This window comes from Nesoenas mayeri (assembly GCF_963082525.1).
Source record: "Nesoenas mayeri genome assembly, chromosome: 4".
In the NCBI taxonomy this organism is placed as follows: Eukaryota; Metazoa; Chordata; class Aves; order Columbiformes; family Columbidae; genus Nesoenas; species Nesoenas mayeri.
In genome coordinates this window covers 75,127,220-75,146,670 of record NC_137540.1, presented here as the reverse complement: position 1 = coordinate 75,146,670, position 19,451 = coordinate 75,127,220, and the positions used below count along the sequence as shown (strand labels likewise).

Below are 19,451 nucleotides of genomic sequence, written 5' to 3'. Positions count from 1 at the left end.
AGTGTTCTTTGGGTTCCAAGAACTGCTTAATTTTCTTTTAAGTGCCTGTAGCCACACTTGTTGGGCTGTCTTAGATTATGTTGGGGAGCTGAAGCGCTTGAAGATGAAAAGGAGTTCTCAAATTCAAACCCTTCATTAGGAATTTGGATCCTGAAATAAACCTCTTGGTGAGAAGGATGACTAGTTCCAGTGTGTGCAGGGAGGAGGAAAGGTGTCTCCTTATACATTGACCTGTAGGAAATACTTTTTCCAGCAGAGATGAACTGTGAGAGGAGATGGGTCTTTCTGGAGCTCAGCAAAGCGCACTTACCCATCCAAAACAATATCCAGCTTGGAGCGACTTTGAAACAACGGTGCCAAGCTGCGGGTGAGCTGGTTTGCTGGTCACAGCTTCATTCCTCACTTGCACATTCTGGTTTCTGAAAGCTTGTGCCCGGAGCGGCTCGGCGGAGGAAGATTTATTTGCAGCGGATGAGAACAAGAAGTGTCATTGTTGTTGTGCATGGGGACAGGAAAAGGCTGGCTAGCTGATTACCTCTGCTGGGCACTTTTTCTTACTGCAGGGGATAATTTGTTTCTGAATTAACTTCCTTTCTTGCCCTGTTTAAAGAGGGTTTCTGTTTCTCTTGGGTCTCCATAGTTTGACCCTTTTTATGATTTGTTTGAGAAATGTGTTATTACTCTGATAACATCTTGGGCGTGGGGCAGACCTGCGGCATGCGTGACTCGATGGATCAGTAATTTTGGTGGAGCGTTGCCAGTTCTCACCACCTGAGTGCCACGCTCAACGCTGCTAGATACCCAGCCTGGAAATAGAGGACGGCAGCGAAGGAGAAATAAATGCTATAATTTAAATGCCCTTTTTATGAGCTCAATTATTGGAGGATCAAGATAAAACTGCTGAGAACACAACCTGGCATCTCATGAAATCATAGCACAGCACTTTCCTGTGTGACTAATACTGGCTGAAAACAGATTTTTCAACTTGTTGGCCAAACCGAAGGGGAATTAAATTTAGCTCAACTCAAACCAAAAGGGAACTTGGAGACTTTGGCCAAACCAGACGTGATTTAGAGTCAGCTGAAAATGTCTTGCTAGTTCTCGGGTGTTTTGGGGCTTTGGCTATTTACCCTGGAGGTCTTTTTTTTCTCTTAGTGGGAATTTCAGTGCTACTTGAAAAAAAAATTGCTTGATTTTCAAAGTGACTTTCATATTGGCCTGAATTATGCTGAGTTTTATGTATTATATTCGTATCTGAATTCTGGAATTAAAAGTGGAAGCTGTAGGTGCTACATGAGAGAATAGGATTTGAGGCAACTAAATAACGGCTTAAATTTGAAGAGAAGATTGAGATGCTGGATGACACACAGGCAGAAGTGACTTGGCCTTGTGATAGAAGTACTAGTACATGATCTTTTTACCCAAATAAGTAGGTATAATAGAGCAAGACCAGGCTCAGTGCGGGTGAGGCTGCGTTCTGCACAAAGGTGCTGTTTCTCCCCTCCATGCAGCAATGCTCAGGTGCATCAGACCTGTTTAAATCTGCTTTTACTCTGCTTTACCCTCACTAACCAACTCAGCCTGATTTGTAGAGCTGTTATTGACTTAAATCACATCCATACATTGACCTAAATTAGGCTGGAAATTCTTCACTCAGTTTTACTGATGTAAGTGATATTGGGATTTGGGTGCATGTGTTGTTGCCAAGAGAGCTCTTAACAGGAGAGTTGGAAAAAACTCTTATAGGTGTGAGAAGTCTCAAATTCCAGCTCTGTGCATAAAGCTATTCCAGAAAAAAATGGGTAATGATGACGTTGGGTTTCTTGAGAATATGCTCGGTGTTGCTAAATCTTTCATTATGGCCTAAGCTCCATAAGATCCTCTTGTTGCACACTCTCCCAGTCCCTCAAGGTAAGGAAACAGTGGATCCTGGCTTAGAAAAACCCAAGATTTTTGGGGTGGCTGCTAGGAAAATTCAGAATACCTCTGAAGAATGAGCTTTGTGATTCAGTGACAAAGAGCAGCCTTTTAAATAGTCAAGATTTCCCATTTGTACCCAAGACACTCTTGAGCTGAAGTGGTGGTGTAGCCCTGTGGACTGGCGCTGTTGGGCTTAGATAGAAATTACTGGAGCTGAAACACAACCCTGTCATTTAGGGGAGAAAACTAACTGCAGAAGAACATGTGACTTGCTTAATAATTGCACTATATAATAGATTTTTTCCAAATAACTTGCTATATTGCTACATGACTTCACATGTTGTAGCAAGAGGAGCAGGGCTCCTGCCTGTTGGCTCTTCTCCCTTGAGTAAAATTAAGCTGAAATTGGGGGGATTGTGTGAGGTTTCAGTTCATTTCGCTCAAATGGAGTAGGAGCAGGCAAGCAAGAGAGCTCACTGGGAACTTGGACCTCCATAGCATGTACAAATTTAATTGCACGTGTGTGACTTGGTATCCTGCCCAACTTTAGGCTCCGGGGCATGTGCTGGTGTGATCAGGAAAGGGGTGATGTCTGGAAAGCGTTAGTACAGCTCTGAGCAGTAGGTATCTGATACCTGCTGCTGGCCATCTCTGGAATAGAAATGATGCTTTCCTTTTCAAAATTGATTAATCGGTGAGCTCAACAACTGAGGTATGAAAATGCTGAGAACTGAGCCATAAAATAAGGGCCACTTTTGCCAATGGTGCATTAACCGTTCACTGTTGTTGACCAGTTCAGGTGGATGGAGGTGAGAGAACTGGAGGTGTTGGACCACTTTGAAGTTCTCTTGTTAGTCTGAAGCCCAGAGTGCACCTGTTTTCCCCATTAACTAGTTGAGCTATAACACAAGGAGATTCTGCCCAGCCACAGCAGGGTTGCTAATAAGGGCTTTGATCTGTCTGTAAAAACCAGCGTAGTCTGTGCTCATTTGATCCCTTGGGAGAGAAGGACAAGGATTGTTGCATATCCAAAATACAACTCTAGAAGAGAGAAGAGCTTGCTCTCTATTTCCAGTTTCTTCAGAAGAGATTCACTCCTAACATTATATATAATAATCAAGGCAGGTCCTATATATGTATTTTTTCCCCTCCCTTCAAGGCTGATACAAATGATTAGAGTTGAAAAAGGAAAAGGGGCTGTGGTGGAGGGAAGTTAGGAAATAAATGAAATACTCTCATCTTATTAATGACCTACGTTGTTCTAATTAAGCTGTTTGGTTGCTCTCAGACAAGTGCCTTTGTCAGATTAATTTGCACAAGTCGGCTGCTTCCAATCTGTGATCAGCAAGTCAAACTCAGTGAGAGAAAACCATGGTGGGATTTTGTGTGCATGTTTTTAAGAACTTGATAGAAAATGTGATGTGCTCCTGACTAAAACATCTCCAGCCAAAGGTCTTCTGCAGTGGAACAACCCTCAGGGTGCATGGGTGCGGGAACACATCTTAAAAGGAAAGAGATGGGTGAGGATTATGGAAGAGATGTTGGAGGAGAGATGATTTAAGGACTGATAGGTGCTTGCTAAATGAATAAAAGGGAGCAAGTAGTCCAAGTGACTTGGAAGCAGCTGAAAGAAATCACTCTGAGGTAGGAAAACACACTTCTATACCTCTTTCAGGTAGGCAAAATTTGTGTATGTATCTTGTCAGTGCTTTTCAGAAGAGTTGAAGTAATAGGTGGCTTTAATAGGAGCAGAAGATCTGCAGTCCAGGCTGGCGTTAACCTCCTCCTGCAATTGCACTGACCCACTTTGCTGTTCTTCGAGTTTCCAAGCAGGAAAATATGATGGTTATTCAGATCACAGCTCTGTTTAAATATCCCGGGGGGAGACAGACCTGGTCTTTTACAGCCTCCAAAGATGATCTCTGTGTTTATTTCAAACAACTTGTTGCTGCTCTTTGTAATGGGAGTCAAACAGCCCTCGTGTGCCCAGCGCTGCAGGATTGCAGCCAAGGATTTCCCTCCGAGCACTAATCCTGCCTGTGACAGCCTCTGCAGATCTTGAGCGAGCAGGTCAGCTTGGTTTCTGTAACACACCTGGACCAGAACGGGGAAAAATAACAGCTGCGAGCAAATAGGGAAAGCCATTCAAAGCCATTCAAACAGAGAGGAAGATCTGCCCAAGGCAACAGCAGTGGAAATGTGTTGGCTTGGCATCTTGCCTTAATGTTTCTAAAAGCACTTTTGGAGATCAGGTGAAATTAAATTAATTGTAAACTGCTTTCCAGTAATGTAGGTGTTGGTTTTTTTTTCTTCTAAGAGCATTTTTTTTTTTCAGAAACTGCTATAATACCACAAGTACTACATGTGTTATATTGTCTTTTGATTTCTTGGCTATTAAAAAGCGGATGAGGAAGAGAGATAATACATCTTCAAAGTTATGTCCTGTAAAATAATAACTGTTCAAATTCTGCAAGAGAGCTAGCAGAATTGGGCTAACAGTAGCTTAAAGTCACTGCTTAATACTTCTGAAGTGAGCTTTTCACAAGCAATGTTTTGTGTTTCTCAAAGTTGAAATATGTGTTAATAGACCTTGCGCACCAGAAGAGAGCAGTTTTTATGGTGCAGGTGGTGAGAGCCTGGCCCAGGTTGGCCAGAGAGGTGGTGGATGAACCATCCCTGGAGACATCCCAGGCCAGGCTGGACGGGGCTCTGAGCAACCTGAGCTGGTGAAGATGTCCCTGCTCATGGCAGGGGGGGCACTGGGGGAGCTGGGAAGGTCCCTTCAACCCAAACCCTTCTGTGATTCCATGTGTCATAGTGCCAAGTATAACAATACCATCTTCTTTGACAGTTGCACTATAAGGTCCCTTCAGCGACGTCACGTTTGCATCAGCCGCCTGGAGAGGCCTCAGAATTGGGGTGAAAACTCCTGCGAAGTGAGATTTGTGATATTAGTCTTGGCTCCTCCTAAAATGGTGAGTATCGTGCTTTTGGTTTTCTTTCTGGTGCTTCAGAGGGTTCTCCCAAGATTGCTTTTCTTTGGTCTCCTTCTAGGGTTAATGACAACGTATCATTTTCAAAACACAAGGGGGTGTGAAAAGGCCTGAGATCTTCTCCACAATTGTCAAGATGGTTTATACTAAGTGTTTGTGAGGGTTAGATTAGTCAGCTGTGTCCTCATGGGACCTTGGGACCTTCTAGTCTGGTCTGTCTGTCGTCTCCTCTCTCTGCCACCACCCTTGTTTAAATGGAAATACTGGTGTTTCCTTATTTCCCAGGATTTTCTGGCAGGCTAGAATGGCTTCTAGCCTGACTGGGAGGAGAACACTGCAGATCAAGTATGTCCGTAGTCCCCATACACTTTTTGTTAGAGCTATGGCTGTGATGTGTGTAGTACTTTCTCTTCAGTACCTTCTCTGGAGACATTCAAAACCCGCCTGGATATGTTCCTGTGCGACCTCACCCAGGCGTTCCTGCTCCAGCAAGGGGATGGGACTAGATGATCTTTTGAGGTCCCTTCCAATCCCAAACATACTGTGATACTGTGAGTACTCCCTCCAGCTTTATCAGTTTAGCTGCTGTTTTTAGAGGTAAGTAATGTTGTTCCTGGTTAAATCCATGTTTGTGAAGGTCTCTTGCAAGTCTGCAGCTGATACCCCACTGCAAGAGTCTCAGTAGCTTCCCAGCAAACTCTCTTGATGGGACTGACAGTTGCACTAGAGCTGTGGTTCCTGTGGTTGTAGATGGACTGATGGAACCAAGAGGAAGATGTAGTTTTGTGACCTGTATGGCAGTATGGGCAAGGCTGTTTGGGAGCTGGGGTGCTTGTAAGGTCAGACTGTGCTGAGGTCCTTTGGGATGTGTTTTCATAGCTATTGGCACTCAAACCTGCAAGGTTAAAGCTTGCTCAAGTGTATTTAGTAGTTCTTTGGCGTAGACAAGGCCAACAAATGACCCAATAGAACACATTTACTGAGATATCACAAGGGGCATCAAGGTCAATTGGGGATCACCATCCTGTCTTCCTAGAAAGCACTGGCTTGATGAAGATGGTGTGTTCTTCTAGCTAATGGTGGATTGGTTCAAAGCTCAAGACCTTTTCACACTTCAGCTGGCTGTTTATACCTTGGGACTACTAGGTCTGTGTGTCTAGGAGATGCTGGAGAGGTTGTGGACTTTGTCTGGAACAGGACATATCCTGATTCAATTTCCTGCTCTCTAATGCTATCTGTGTGACCTTGAGACCTTCTAGTCTGGTCTGTCTGTCTCCTCCCCTCTCCACCACCACCCTTGTTTAAATGGAAATACTGGTGTTTCCTTATTTCCCAGGATTTTCTGGCAGATCTTTCCCAACTGAGCAGTTCAGCGCTTTTGGCATAGATCTTGAACCCAACAGGATGAAAACATATTGATGTTCCTTGTGAAAAGCAGCAGGCAAACAAGTGAACCTGCATGCAATTGCATTGATCTGTCTTTCATTGTATGGCAGTTGGCTTATCTCCGGGTGGCTACGTGCAAAGCACCCAGCGAACAGCTCTGCATCCGCTTGTGTCCTGAAAGCTTGCAATTCCAATGAACAGCATCAAATTAAGGAAAAGGAGTGGAAGCCAAGCAGAGCTGCAGTTGCCAATATGCTTTTTATGTTAAATTAATTTATCTAGCCAGCTCTACGTACGCATTTCTGGTACAGCAGTTAAAATAATTAACCTGCTGGCAGTAAGAGATTAAATGAGCCTTGCTTGGGAGGGTGGAAAAAGCCCATAAAATGGGCATCTGTGGTGGTGAATCTAGTTTCTTGGCCTTCTCAGATCATAGAATCATGGTTTGGATTGGAAGGGATCTTTAAGACCACCTAGTTCCAACCCCCTTGCTATGGGCAGGGACACTTTTTGCTAGGCCAGGTTATTCAAAGCCATGTCCAACCTGGCCTTGATCACTTCCAAGGATGGAGCATCCACAGCTTCTCTCTGCAGCCTGTGCCAGCACCTCAATGCCCTCATGGGGAAGAATTTTTTTCTTTATATCTAACCCAAATCTCCCCTCTTTTAGTTTAAAGTCATCACCCCTTGTTCTGTTGCCACATGCCCTTGTGAAAAGGCCCTCTCCAACATTCTGATAGGTTGCTTTTAGGTACTGGAAGGCTGCTCTAAGGTCTCCTTGGAGCCTTCTCCAGGCTGAACACCCCAGCTCTCTCAGCCTGTCCTCATGGCAGAGCTGTTCCAGCCTCGGATCATCTATGTGGTCTCCTCTGGACTTCTTTCAACAGGTCCCATGTTGGGAGTCCCAGAGCTGAACCAGCACTGTTGGGGGGTCTCAGCAGAGCAGAGCAGAGGGGCAGAATCCCCTCCCTCCATCTGCTGCCCATGGGGCTGGGGATGTAGCCCAAGATATGATTTGGTTTCTGGGCTGCAAGTGCATGTTTCTGTGTCATGTTGAGCTTCTTAACAACCAACACCCCCAAGTCCTCCTCTCAATCCATTCTCCCCCCAACCCAGATGCAGGACCTTGTACTTGGCCTCGCTGAACTTCATGAGGTTGACATGAGCTCATCTCTTCAGCCTGTCAAGATCCCTCTGGATGGGATCCATTCCCTCCAGCAAGCCAACTGCACCACCCAGCTTTGTGTGGTGGAAAATACTTGAGTTCTCTTGTGAGTGTCGGTGCTGTTCCTCAAAAAAGTTTCATCCCGTTCTTTGGGACAGCCAAGAAAGGGAAGGTCATTGAGCAACATGCAGTAACCCCTTGCAGCATCCAGCCCAAGGACCACTGCTTCTTAGAGGTGAAAGGAGAAGCCTCCCCTGTGATGGCAAATCCGAGCTGGTTCAGTCCAAAAGGACCAAGCGTACAAACTGTAAAAGCAACTTTCAAAGCAGGTTATCTTCACTTAAATCCAAACCCTTCCCTAGAAACTTATGTTGAATGTGTCCCAGCAACCATCTCTGCTGATGGAGGGAGAGAGATGGAGGCAGGGCAGTGTGAGTGATGGAGCAGGTTAGTGATGATTTTGGGATTAGTTTGGTGCCACCCACATGTCCATGTCTCTGTGACAAGCGACGCTGGCTGTGCTCATGAAGAAATTGTTCATCTGCTTTGTTATGAGTCATGAAAACTAATTCAGGTCAATCACAGTTGCTCACTACGACATTTGACAGTACTGCAAGGAGGCTGGAGGCTGTCCAAGGGAGGGTGGTTGTTTGAGTGTCTCTAGCAGTTGCTGCATGATGAGTGTGGGGTGTAGCTAAGGCAGGGAGGTTAAAACTTTGCGTCAAAAGGAGCTCTTACTGAGCCGTGATTCTGCATGACTTTGCCTTGGCAAGTATCTTATCTGTTCTGAACAAAGCGTATGAGCAGCTGGTCAGGTCAGGGTTTGCAGAGCGTGGATTTGGTGGGTTTGTGCAGGGATGGGGAGCTTGATCTCCTTTACTGTTCCCTTTACATCTCATTTCCAAGTTGCCTGGAGCAGTAGGAAAGTGGGCTTGGATACTGTTAAAGCCAGACCCTCAAAGATCAGGCCTGTGGCTCACAGAAATGTTAAAGCCTACAAATAGGCACTTGTTCCTTTTTCCTGTTTGCAAGTCTCCTGTCCCTTCCAAGTATTTGGTGAGGATAGTGATGCTTGTGTACATGCTCAGCTGCTTATTTCCTATGCTTTCCTCTGTGCCAGTAGCAGCTTTAGCTGAGAGCTCTAAATCTCCATTTGTGCTGCCAGAATTGCCCCGAAGAGGCCGACTGAATTGAGTTTTAATGCCCAGAAAATAGGAAGCTGATGAAGCAGATGTGCACAATAATCTCAAGTCTTCCAGAAAAGACATCAGGACACTTCTGCCTGCAGGAACCTTGGCTACAGTGTCTTTCCACCACGGTGGCAGTAATGCTGAGATGCCCTAGGACAGCAAAGACACTTTCTTGTTCGGTATTGGCAGCTTTGAAAGGAGACTGGGGATAAAATGTATGCTTAGCATGATTCAGCTTTGGCTCAAGTCCTGGGAAGGTGATTAAGACTAATCAGTGCTTCTGGTCAGGGCCTATATGTTGATGCCTTCACAGGACCCTGCTGTGGTTGGTGTCTTCATCTGCAATAGCTTCCACATGTGCCTTTTTCCATGGGATGTCTCTGGGGTCCTGGAAGCTGAAGAACTTGGTCTTTAGATGGTGCCAAATAGGGAAAATCAGTGGTATCTTTGGAAGTGAAATAAAATAGTTTTACAAGGTTTCTTCTGTTGTCTTTTCCCTGCTCAGAAAAGTACCAAAACGGCCACAGAAGTGGGAAGGACCTTTGCCACAATGTTTTCGGATATAACCTTTCGGCAGAAGCTTCTCGAAACCAAAACGGAGGAGGAGTTCAAGGAAGCCTTAGTCCACCAACGCCACTTGTTGACGGTGGTGAATCAGAGACCCTCAACAATGAGCGATGGGCACAAGTCGCACAGTCCTAAACCACTCAAGGTAAGGTTGGCCAACATCTGCCCATGCCCCTGCTCCAGTGGTGTCCAAATGTGTAAATGTGAGGGGTTTTGGGCAGGGAGAAGAAACATTTGTGCTGTTTGCATCCATTGGCATCTCCTAGCAAGCTCTCAGCACCGAGGTTTCTACAAATAGCTGCTGTGTGTATGTCCATCTTCTTCAGCTCCCACTGTAAATCTTAAAGAAAGCACTTCAAAGAGGCAGGTGCTGAAGGGATGCAAAGCAGCAGGGGGTTGAAATGGTTACAGGACTTTGATTTCCATGTGCTCAGTTAATGATGGGATTAATGGATCACTGTACGTTATCAGTCCAAGGTACTTAATCCTTACAATCAGAAGTCTCTGAAGAAGCTGCTGCTTGTCTTTCCCGCAGCCAAAAGGCTTCTTGGCCATCCCTGCATGGTAATTTCACTTAAAAGTTGCCTGTCAGTATTTGGCTTGACTTCTCGCTGTTTGATCTTTAGCTCTGTAAAACGTTACTTGCTTTGTACTCTAAAGTCCAAGGGAAATGCTGTAACTCAGCTTTCTCTTTTGGAATTTCCTGTGTATTGGTCATTGCTTTGCTTTTCCGTTCAGAAATTCATTCTTTAACCAGACAGCATACCTGACAAACAAACTCTGCCATCTCTAGCTCTCTGCTCCTGTCTCTGAATTACAAATAACCTTAAAGCTTTGGGTTGCCTGCAGTGCAGAAGCTGGTTAACTTATCACTTTTTTCCTGGAATAGACTTGAGGTTTCAAGCTGCACATCTGGAAATGAGCAAAGCTCGTGTTGTTTTCCTGCAGAATCCCCTTGCTTATATAGGTAGTGCTTTGAACTTGGCTGGACCCCATACCTGCTCTTAAGTTTTCAGAACAAGTCCTGAAAACCCTCTTCAAACCTCGGTGATTTAGAGTGATGCTATTCAGAGTAGGTGCAGCAATGTAATTGAGGTAAAGTATGTTTAACCCCTTTGCCCTTGCTTTTTCAAAAGAGTTGTTTTTTGTGGAGAAGTTGACATGTCTGGCTCTGTCTTATGCTAAAACCAGCCCTTTATAAACAGCTGAAGAGGTGGTTTGGTGAGCAGGAGGGCTGGGTGCGAGGCTGAGCTTATGATGTTGGTCCTGAGATATGGTGATTCCTACCTGCCTTGCTGAGCAAGTAGACTTGGCCAGGCAAACCTTTGACAGCCCTGAGCCAGAACTGTAGTAGTGACACTAGTTTAATTTAGCACTTGTTCCATTGACCATCCTTGGTCTGGATTTGGTAAATAGTTTTAAAAATAATTCATCCTTCCACTCTCGGGAGATGCAGCTTGTGTATTGGTAACTCTGCCTTCTCATGTCTGTTGGAAGAAGCTGCTCCTGACCTTGCCTTGCCAGCATAGACCTTAAGAGAAGGGGTGGATATTTCCTTTTCTGACAAGCAAAGTTTGCCTGGAGAAGTGAGGTTGATTTTTAGATCATAACCTGCACTCCTCAGTTCCTACGAGAACCATCTCCAGCAGCATCTCCTCCCTTTCTAGAAAGAAAGGAAGCATTTAACATGAGAACTAATGAGACCAGGGTGTCATTTCAACTATGAACCACCCCCAGTGAAACAAATACCCTAATCCAGAGCCACTGTGTGATTGCAGCTGAACCCTCAGGAGGGACCAGGATACAGTCTCTTGGTAGCATAAAAACCAACTTTCTGCTTCTCTTCTTCCCTTGATCCTGCAGCGATGGGGAAGAAATGGGCCTTGAATGCCCTGTGAGTGTGATTTTTGCAAGTGCTCAATCTTTACCTCTGCTAAAATACCGAAGGGGACACGGCAGTTGCGTACCACGCTGTGCCTGCAGCACAGTGAGTTTGCTTTGGCTCATCTCGGGGGGTTATTTAGGCAATGCTGTATACTCAGTCATAATTAAGTCAGCCTGAAATAATCTTGTTTACTGAGGCATCTAATTGTGATTTTGTTCATAGAGGAGTCCCTAGCAGTTGTGATGATTTTTGGCTGTGATGTCTGGGGTGTTTTTGGTCTCTGATACCTGTGTGGATTTGCAGAGAGGGCTGGGCAATGTTGGCTCAGCATCAGCAGGATGGGGGGATAACATGTCTGTGTAAAATGATTGTGCAGCCACTCAGTATTTTAGGGGACCGAGAAAGGGTCGATGTTGTTGGAGCAGATATTTCCTATTTGGCTGTGTAGCTCATAGTGCTGATTTAGCCTCTAATCCAAACAACGCTTGTTTATGGCAAGAGACTTGGAGGGATTTGCAGAATAAAGTAGAAAATTCATGACCCTGCATCTGGGATTTTTTTTATGTGCTTCTTTTTTGCTGCAACGTGGAGCAAAGCACTGGTTAGACTTGAAGAGGAGGATGGAAGGAGCCAGGAAGAAGACTTGGTGCTGGGTACCTGAGCTGCGGTTCTTAAAGGTTAATAAGCCTTGAGCTTGGTGGAGGATGCAGCTCTGGGAAAGAAAAGCTTTCAGGATAAGGTCACTTAGTACTGGGATGTTAAATGAATAAGATGACAGGACCATGAGATAAGTGACACCATAAGCAGGAGTGGAAAGCCCAACGTGACCCACTGAAGGAGACACAAGTGGAATGGCAGTCCAAGAAATTCCCAGCACTGGAGTATGTGAGGAAACAAGTGAAAACACACAAGAATCAAGTGTTAGCGTTGTCCTTCTGCAGATTTTTGGAAACCTCACAAGGCGCAAGCTCAGAAGATAGCAGGAGGCAAAAACCAGGCTGGAACATATCTGGAGTAGAGTTAGACAAGGCAAATGTATGGTGGTTGGGTTGGGAGATAAAGTTAAAATCAAAAGGGCAGTGACTTCAGAGATCAGTAAACTTGGTCTTTTCTCTCCTCAGTGAAACCGAAGTTGAGTATGAGGTTAATAGAGCAGCGAGAAGATGTTTAGCCATCCAAAAGAAACTGCCTTCCCCTTATTTAGCCCCAGATTTGATGTTGGTGATATCTACAGAAACAACCCTGGTGAGGTTTAGCTTGACATCCCCACTCCCCATCCCAGGCTAAACTTGCACACATGCAAGAAATAAATCTGTGAAGGAATTGGAGGGGTCTCAAACATAACCCATGGCCTCCCCTTCTCTCAAATTTGCTTCAATGCACCTTGTGGGACAAGAAGTTAGGCAATGCCTTTCTTTTCTGGACTCTTATTTCTGGCTATGGCAATATGTGAGTGCCCCTTCCCTCTCAACCCTGGGCAGCAGTGAGTGTGTGGCCTCTTTCCCGGAAGATGAGCTACCCTGAGCATCATTTTTCCCCATACTCACTGCAGTGAGACAAGTAAACATATTAGTCATTAAAGCTATTGTGATTCTCAGGGTGACTCGTGCCTTCAGGAATGTCTTTCTGAGGGCAAAAAACTTAAATTGCTTTTCAAATTCAGATGGCTTTGATGTCTAAATATGCCTCCAAATACGGTTTAAACTCATAGTTGGGCTTTTTTATAATTCTTAAATTGCAGATGTTGTGCTGGTGTTTGTCTTTTCATCCTAGTTGTTCAGGGCGGAGAGTTGAAACTGTCCTGAAGTAATACAGGTGTATTGGCAAAATGTAAAGTGCAACAGAATTGACTTAAGCAAGTAAAATACAAGATGTGACAATTGCTGGTGAAGGAGCTGGTCCTCTGAGCAATCTTTTGCAGACTGTGGTGTTGTTTGTACCCAGTGTATTTCTTCTAAAGGAAAGGTTTCCTTGCTGTGCTTTATTTATGTGCTTTATTTATTTATCTTCCAGGCACTGCAAGGCAAGGTGAGACCCATGAAAAGAGGCAAAGCTGCGTGTAATCTGTTAGCAGAGCACTGTAGTGCCAAGTTCTTTCTAAAGCAGTACATTTTATCAGTTTTGATGTAAACCAGCCAAAGAGTTAGGAAGATGCCCATGTGGTTTTGAGATGATCTGTTGGTGTGAATTTTGGAGCTGTGCTTTTTCTTCCCCCTATCCTTCCTAACAGAGGTTATGTCCTGTGTGTCTGTTCTGCAGCAAACATATTAAATACTTTACATGAGACAGCTGGGGTAATTATTAGCACCATATGAAGGTGCATTTGATTTTCAGAGTAGTATGTGTTCTCTGAGATGAGGCTGAGGGGAGAAAATCTGACAGGTGCCTCATTTGCAAGTGTTGCCTACTCTTTGATGCTTTCCATGTGCTTTCTGTAAGGATGTAGTTGTGAGAATTGGGAGGCTGTAAGTCAATAGCAGCTGTCGCATATTTCTAAAAAGCTCCTTATTGCCTGTAGTGTGCATCAGGTTGTATAAACAATCGTACTGCACCTTGCAGGCACCCAAACCAGAAATAAAAGGGGAACGCATTGGGTTTTTTGAACCCTTTTACAATGACCATACTATCCTTTAATGGGCAGAAATTATGGCTTGGTTATGTCGAGTTATTTAAGCTTGTTCCCTTTTGCTGACAGTTTTAGTTCCCCTACACTGATTTGAGGTCTCCCTGTCCCGTGGCAATGCCAAGTTCTTGCTGGGGATCCCCTTTTGAAGGCTTCAACATAGACTTGGAGGAAGAGGTTTTTCCAGTGGCGTCTAAAGGAAAAGAAATCGGCTGGGAAAGACATCTCTGACCTGATCTTTACCCAGCACCCCAGGGTCTAATCCTGCTCTTGACCTGGGTGTTTTCAGCAGGTCACACTGTGCATCAGCTCCCTCACCTGCAGGGACGCAGATATGAATGGGAGGGGGAAAAGGGAAGGAAGGGAGGAAAGCAGGGTGGTCTGGGGGATTTTTTGCCTTTTACAATGCTTTTGAGGATATAAATTGAAGTGGGAAGAGTTTATTTTTATTATCGTTACAAAATCTGATTTGAATACCCTATTCAAAATGACTAGTTTTGCTCCTATCAGTATTGAATAAGGAGGTTAATCTCTTTAACAATGCATGAGCCTTTAAACTGACACAGTACTTCCTTCCTTTCTTTAGTTGCATGAGTTTCTCAATGTTGGCAAGGGGATTTCTGATGACATTGCACGAAGACTTCCAGTGTACGCTTTGGACTTCACTGACGGTACGTTGGCCAATGTTTATGAAAACATTGGCCTGATTTTTGAATTTTTGTGATGCGATGTCCTGTTTACAGTGCACATTGAATGTGTCCTTTGATACGTGTAATAGCTCTCTTATTTCTCGTTTGAAAGGATATTTTGACAAAAGCCTGTGAAGAGGCAGCGTGGCACACCATAGATGAGAATCTTGCAGCGCTCCATTAATGAAAATGCTAGCTGTATGCAAATGAGGACTTTAATTTTTATTAACCAATGAGGCAATTAAATGGATTGATTGTAGTCGTGTGTAGGCACAGATCAACTCATTGCAACCTAATTAGTCAGCACTGGCCTAATGGATCCTTTCTGCTGTCTTTGCAAGCTAGTGTCAATTGCAATTATGGTCTTGCTGTAGGAGCTGAGAAGGTTTAAACCAAATCTGAGCTGTAGTAACTTCAGCTCGGTGCTTTTAAAAACAGGATATAGCTTGTCTGCCAAAGCCGGATCACAGGAGCAGCAATACAATGCTTATATATTGAGCCTCAGGTGTCAGGCTTTATATAGCTTCCACAAAGCCTTTGTTGGTTTCAAGAGTCACTTTCTCCCTTTTCACTTTCAAACTTTCACTTTCAGAGGATCTTATAGGCTGTGAGAAGTCTTCAGGGCAAACCGTAATTACCCAGCCTTAGCCTGACATCAAAACATGTTCAGGTTCTTACAGCTTATTAGAGAGTTGATTAATATATTCAACTGTCAAACCAGATAAGTTTGCATGAAATTAAGATCTAAAGCGGGGGATCTTAGAACTTTATTGGACACCTTCCTGCTGCTAAATCCTCCTCTGCTCAAGCCACAGTGTCCCAACCTTCCCCCCTGCACCTGTGCTGGGGGCTATTTCCCTTGGAGTTGCCATAAGAAAATAAGATGTGCACCTGAGCCCTGTTTTGTAGACAAGTATTCTAGTGCAAAACCACCTTCTACAGCAGCTTAAGCTGAGATTAAGTGTGGCTGGGGTACAGATGTGTGTCTTCTCCTCCATTTCCACAAGGGTTGAACGTAGCAATGGGCTGTTGGCTGCAGGAGATACCGTGTGTCTCTCTGGGGGAGCTGCCAAGTGGTTCCTTACCACAAAGATCCAGCTTTGTCTTCTGGCGTTGCTTTACCCACCACGATGGGTTCTGAAGTTTGTGGTGTTCACTCTGTTGGGAATAATACGAAGTGCTGGCTTGGCAGAGTGGTTGAGTTCCAGATGCTTTCTTCAGGTGCTTTATAACTGCTGGGATGCAACTGTTTTTAGGAGACTTGGGGTGAAACCAGGGCAGACTCTGTTTGGAGACAAGCAAATGCTATATTCTTCAGGGATTTAGGGTATGCTGAGGAAGGTGGACAAGAAATTATTTTCAGAGTAGCAGGAAGGAGTCTAATAAAACACAAAAATTATTTCTTGGCATGCGTATCCCTGGCACTAGATCTGGTGGGGACTAAAGCTCCTTATCTGGACACCTCCGGAGTGGGTTCAGGACACTTCATCTCCATGGCTGTTGCATTGTAGGACTGTCAAAATCTAACTTTTCATTATAAAGGGATATTGAAGCACTTCAGAAGGCAAGTGCTGCAGAAGCACCTTGTGAGGACCTGTGTGCATCTCAAGACAGAGCAGTATCTGCTATGGCTGTCCATGTCCTGAGCACAGCAGGGTCACAGGCATCATATGATGGTCCTGCAGCCAACTTTGGCTGTCAGCAGATTTGGAAATCCATTTCTGGGTCCATTTTCTGTCTCTACATGTATCCAAATTAACCTGTGTATGCTGCCTATGGGGCTCAGAGCTACAGCCAAGTCCACAAGCTTTGCATGAACCAATGTACATGGCAGATTAGACTCAGCCTAAACAAGATACTGGGACTGACTAGCTTAAAATAATTATTCCCTTGGTTACATCTGTCCTGAATGATGAAACACTGTCATAGTGAGAATACAGCATTACGAATATTCAAGTAAAATGGTTTTGATAGAAAATGTATGTTTTAGTATGAAGTGTATGTTTAAAAGTGTCAGTGCGTTGTTATAGAACTTCTGGAGAGTGGAAGATGCAGAAATGAGCCAAGTGAAACTCAAGAACGACTGCAGCTCAGATGTGAAGTACTCACCGTAGGAGCAGCTGTGCTGGTTCAAATAGGATATGGGGGAAAATGAGGATTTTTTAGATATATATTAGTATGTGCTATTTCTTCCCAGAAACCAGAAATTAGGATGGATTGTTTAAAGATCTGCATGGAATGAAAACCAGATGGAGCATAAAGCATCTGCCATAAACCACCAAGACCAGAGGTGATCAGGAATGTGAAATTCCTGGACCATTTCAAAGCAGCAGTGTACCAGAGCATTGGGGATTTGGGCTATCCAAGGCTCTGCACCCCACACAACCACACGTGCATCATCAGAGAGCTCTGAGTTACAAAGATGCCTCTCTTTTTTTATTTCTTATTTTTTTTGAGTGGTTGGAGCCTCCAAATCCTCAATCTGAGGAGCATCCTGAGGATTTGGTTTAGACAGATAAACTGATTAAGGGCAAAGTGATAAATAACAAGGCTTTTGTAGGGCCAGCAAATATTTTGTCAGTTGGACGTTGGAATTTGTCTTCACGCTGCACAAAGCTGCCAATTAAGTTAACCTTAACCATTATGATTTTGGAGAGGAAAGAAAGAAGACATTGTTCTCTGCTTTTTCTTCTCCACCAGATTAGGAATTTGTCAGCTTTAGGTCTGCTTAAAATTGTGGAATCTTGTGCATCTCACTGAACACAGGAGGATCAAGGAAACATTTCCTAAACTTTTAGTCAGGGACTTTGGTGATATGGATGACTTGTAATAGGTGTCTTCCAGCAGGAGCATCTCAAGATGAACAAATGAATTATGCTGAGCCTAAGAGCACCTGTAATTTTCCCTTTAAGTTAGGATTAACGCAATTTGGCATGTAGTCTCCTCTTAATGATGACAAACTTTGTTTATGGGGCTCTGCCTTCTTTTTAAAACAAGTTTGTGCAGAACTTCATCCTGATCTTGTTGAGTAGCCTCAAAATACGTGTATCAGTATTATTGCTATTTAAGACTCACTTGAACCATAGGAGCTTCCTGAATATTTTGTTGCTGAGGCTGGTTGGAGTGAAGGAGGGAATTCTGCCTGGGCTCAGCTGCAAGTTTTATCCTGAAATCCCTTGAATTTGCTACCCTCATTCTTTAATGTGTATTTTTTGGTACAACACGGAGGAATAAACACTTATGAATGTTGTGCCTGGAGTGCTCAGGAGGGGAATTTGAGGTGTCTGTGACTTTTATGGTGAGCTTTGCTGTGTTCTTCTGTGTCTCTTCACCTCTTGGGGAGGAAGGGTGAAGGGGAGATGAGAAGGCTGAAATTTATTCTGCTTCTCCCTGTTTTCCTGGACCTGTGTCCTTGGCTTGTGGCCGCGGTGTGTGGATAGTTCAGCTGGAGATGTGGATTTTCCTCCCTGTCCTTGGTCCTGCAGAGGATCCATAACCAGCTCCTGACAGATGTGCACATCTGCTGACAACATCTTTGGCGTTTGGTGATGATGGTTTGCAGGTGGAAGATCCCCAAAGCTCCCAGTAATGCAGATGTGCTTAGAAGGAAAGCTTGAAGGCACTGGAAAAATGGGATTCGAAAGGGAAGTTCTGTGTTGCTGGTTGTCTAAAATAGAACAGAGATTAAACCTAAAATGTTGACTGTGGATTAGCTGTGACATGTGCCAAATCATCCACTCTACCACCTGGCTGTGCTGGACACCTTGTTTGGCAGAATTGCATTCTTGAGAGAGGAGGAAGAATTAAAGGAGTTGCAGATAGGCTTTTCATGTCTCTTTAGTGCCTTTGCTGCCCCACGTTCATCGATGGAGTAGCTCCTGCATCATTCTGCAGCCCTTTATTCCTAAATATCACCCGGGTGTAAAAGTTCAATTTGAAGACTGATTTGTTGGATCCTTTGGGGCATCATGACCTGAGTTCACATCTACGATGCTTTTGAAGTTTCGTTGTGTCAGTGGTGGATGGGAATGCATTAAAGACGCATAAAAGCATCTTGTTTTGCCTGTAAGTGTTTCCTTCCAAGAGATGAGCACTTCATGGGAAATGGGCTGAAAGAAGCAAGAAACGGGAAAGCTCTGAACCCTTGATTTCCTTCTTTATACTCGCCTGGTCTGAGCCTTGATTTCCTTCTTCATACTCCCCTGGTCTGAGCATCTGTGTGGCTTCTCCGCTCCAAAATCAGAGCGGATTTCCTTTTCCAGCTACGTTCTTGGTCTCACTTGCACTGAGATTTACTCTTCACAGGACTTTAGGGAAGATTCATCCTCTGTTCATCTTCAGAAGATTGGGCAGAGTCCAGCAGCTACTTACATAAGTGAAAGCCCAGCTTGAGACCATTAGCAGAAGTGTGTAATGATTTGAGTTTTTAAAGCTCAAAACCTATGAACACATATCCTTACTGTGTGTTTTTACCATTGAAAGATGATTTTTAATTTTTCTGTTTTAATCAGGGTTTTAATAGACACTGCTGTGCTGTAATTAAATTTGGTTTGCATTGGGTATTTCAGAGAATTGGGAAAGAACATGAATTGTCGTCCATTTCATAGAATGTCCATCTGTCTCAGTTTTGATTCAGTAAATGTATAATTACTAGACTTAAGGAGCTCTACCCCAGTCTCTAGGTCTCTTGGTCATAAACTTATTGATGCACAATACCAAGCAAAGTGAGGTCAACAATGATGCAGTTTTCTCTGAAACTCTAGACTTGCCTTTTAAAAAATGACATTTCAGAAATTCAAGCAAGTAAAATAGAACTGTCATGTTGATGAACGTAATTGCTTCCCGTTTCAATGCGTAGATGTACCTTAATTTTGAGGGATTGCTTCTGTAATAGTCAGCTACTCAAATTTCACAGCTGGACTGAGGGTTGGATTTTTCTGTGACAAATTTACATTGTGCGGTTGGAGTGACACATATTTCAACGGCTTTATGAGCCTCCGCAGATGAAATGCCATCATAACACAGCCCACCTC

The 19,451-nt window shown here is 44.1% G+C and overlaps 1 protein-coding gene across 1 annotated transcript in view; it reads left to right on the top strand.

The window, feature by feature from the left end:
• SLC4A11 (solute carrier family 4 member 11) overlaps positions 1-19,451 on the top strand; it is a gene marked incomplete at both ends in the record, with an annotated part of 92,652 nt that overhangs the window by 47,341 nt on the left and 25,860 nt on the right. The window contains 3 exons of the mRNA XM_080343768.1: positions 4,772-4,895; positions 9,160-9,366; positions 14,316-14,400. Coding sequence (XP_080199894.1) covers positions 4,772-4,895; positions 9,160-9,366; positions 14,316-14,400 — 416 coding nt within the window. The remainder of the gene's footprint in view (positions 1-4,771; positions 4,896-9,159; positions 9,367-14,315; positions 14,401-19,451) is intronic.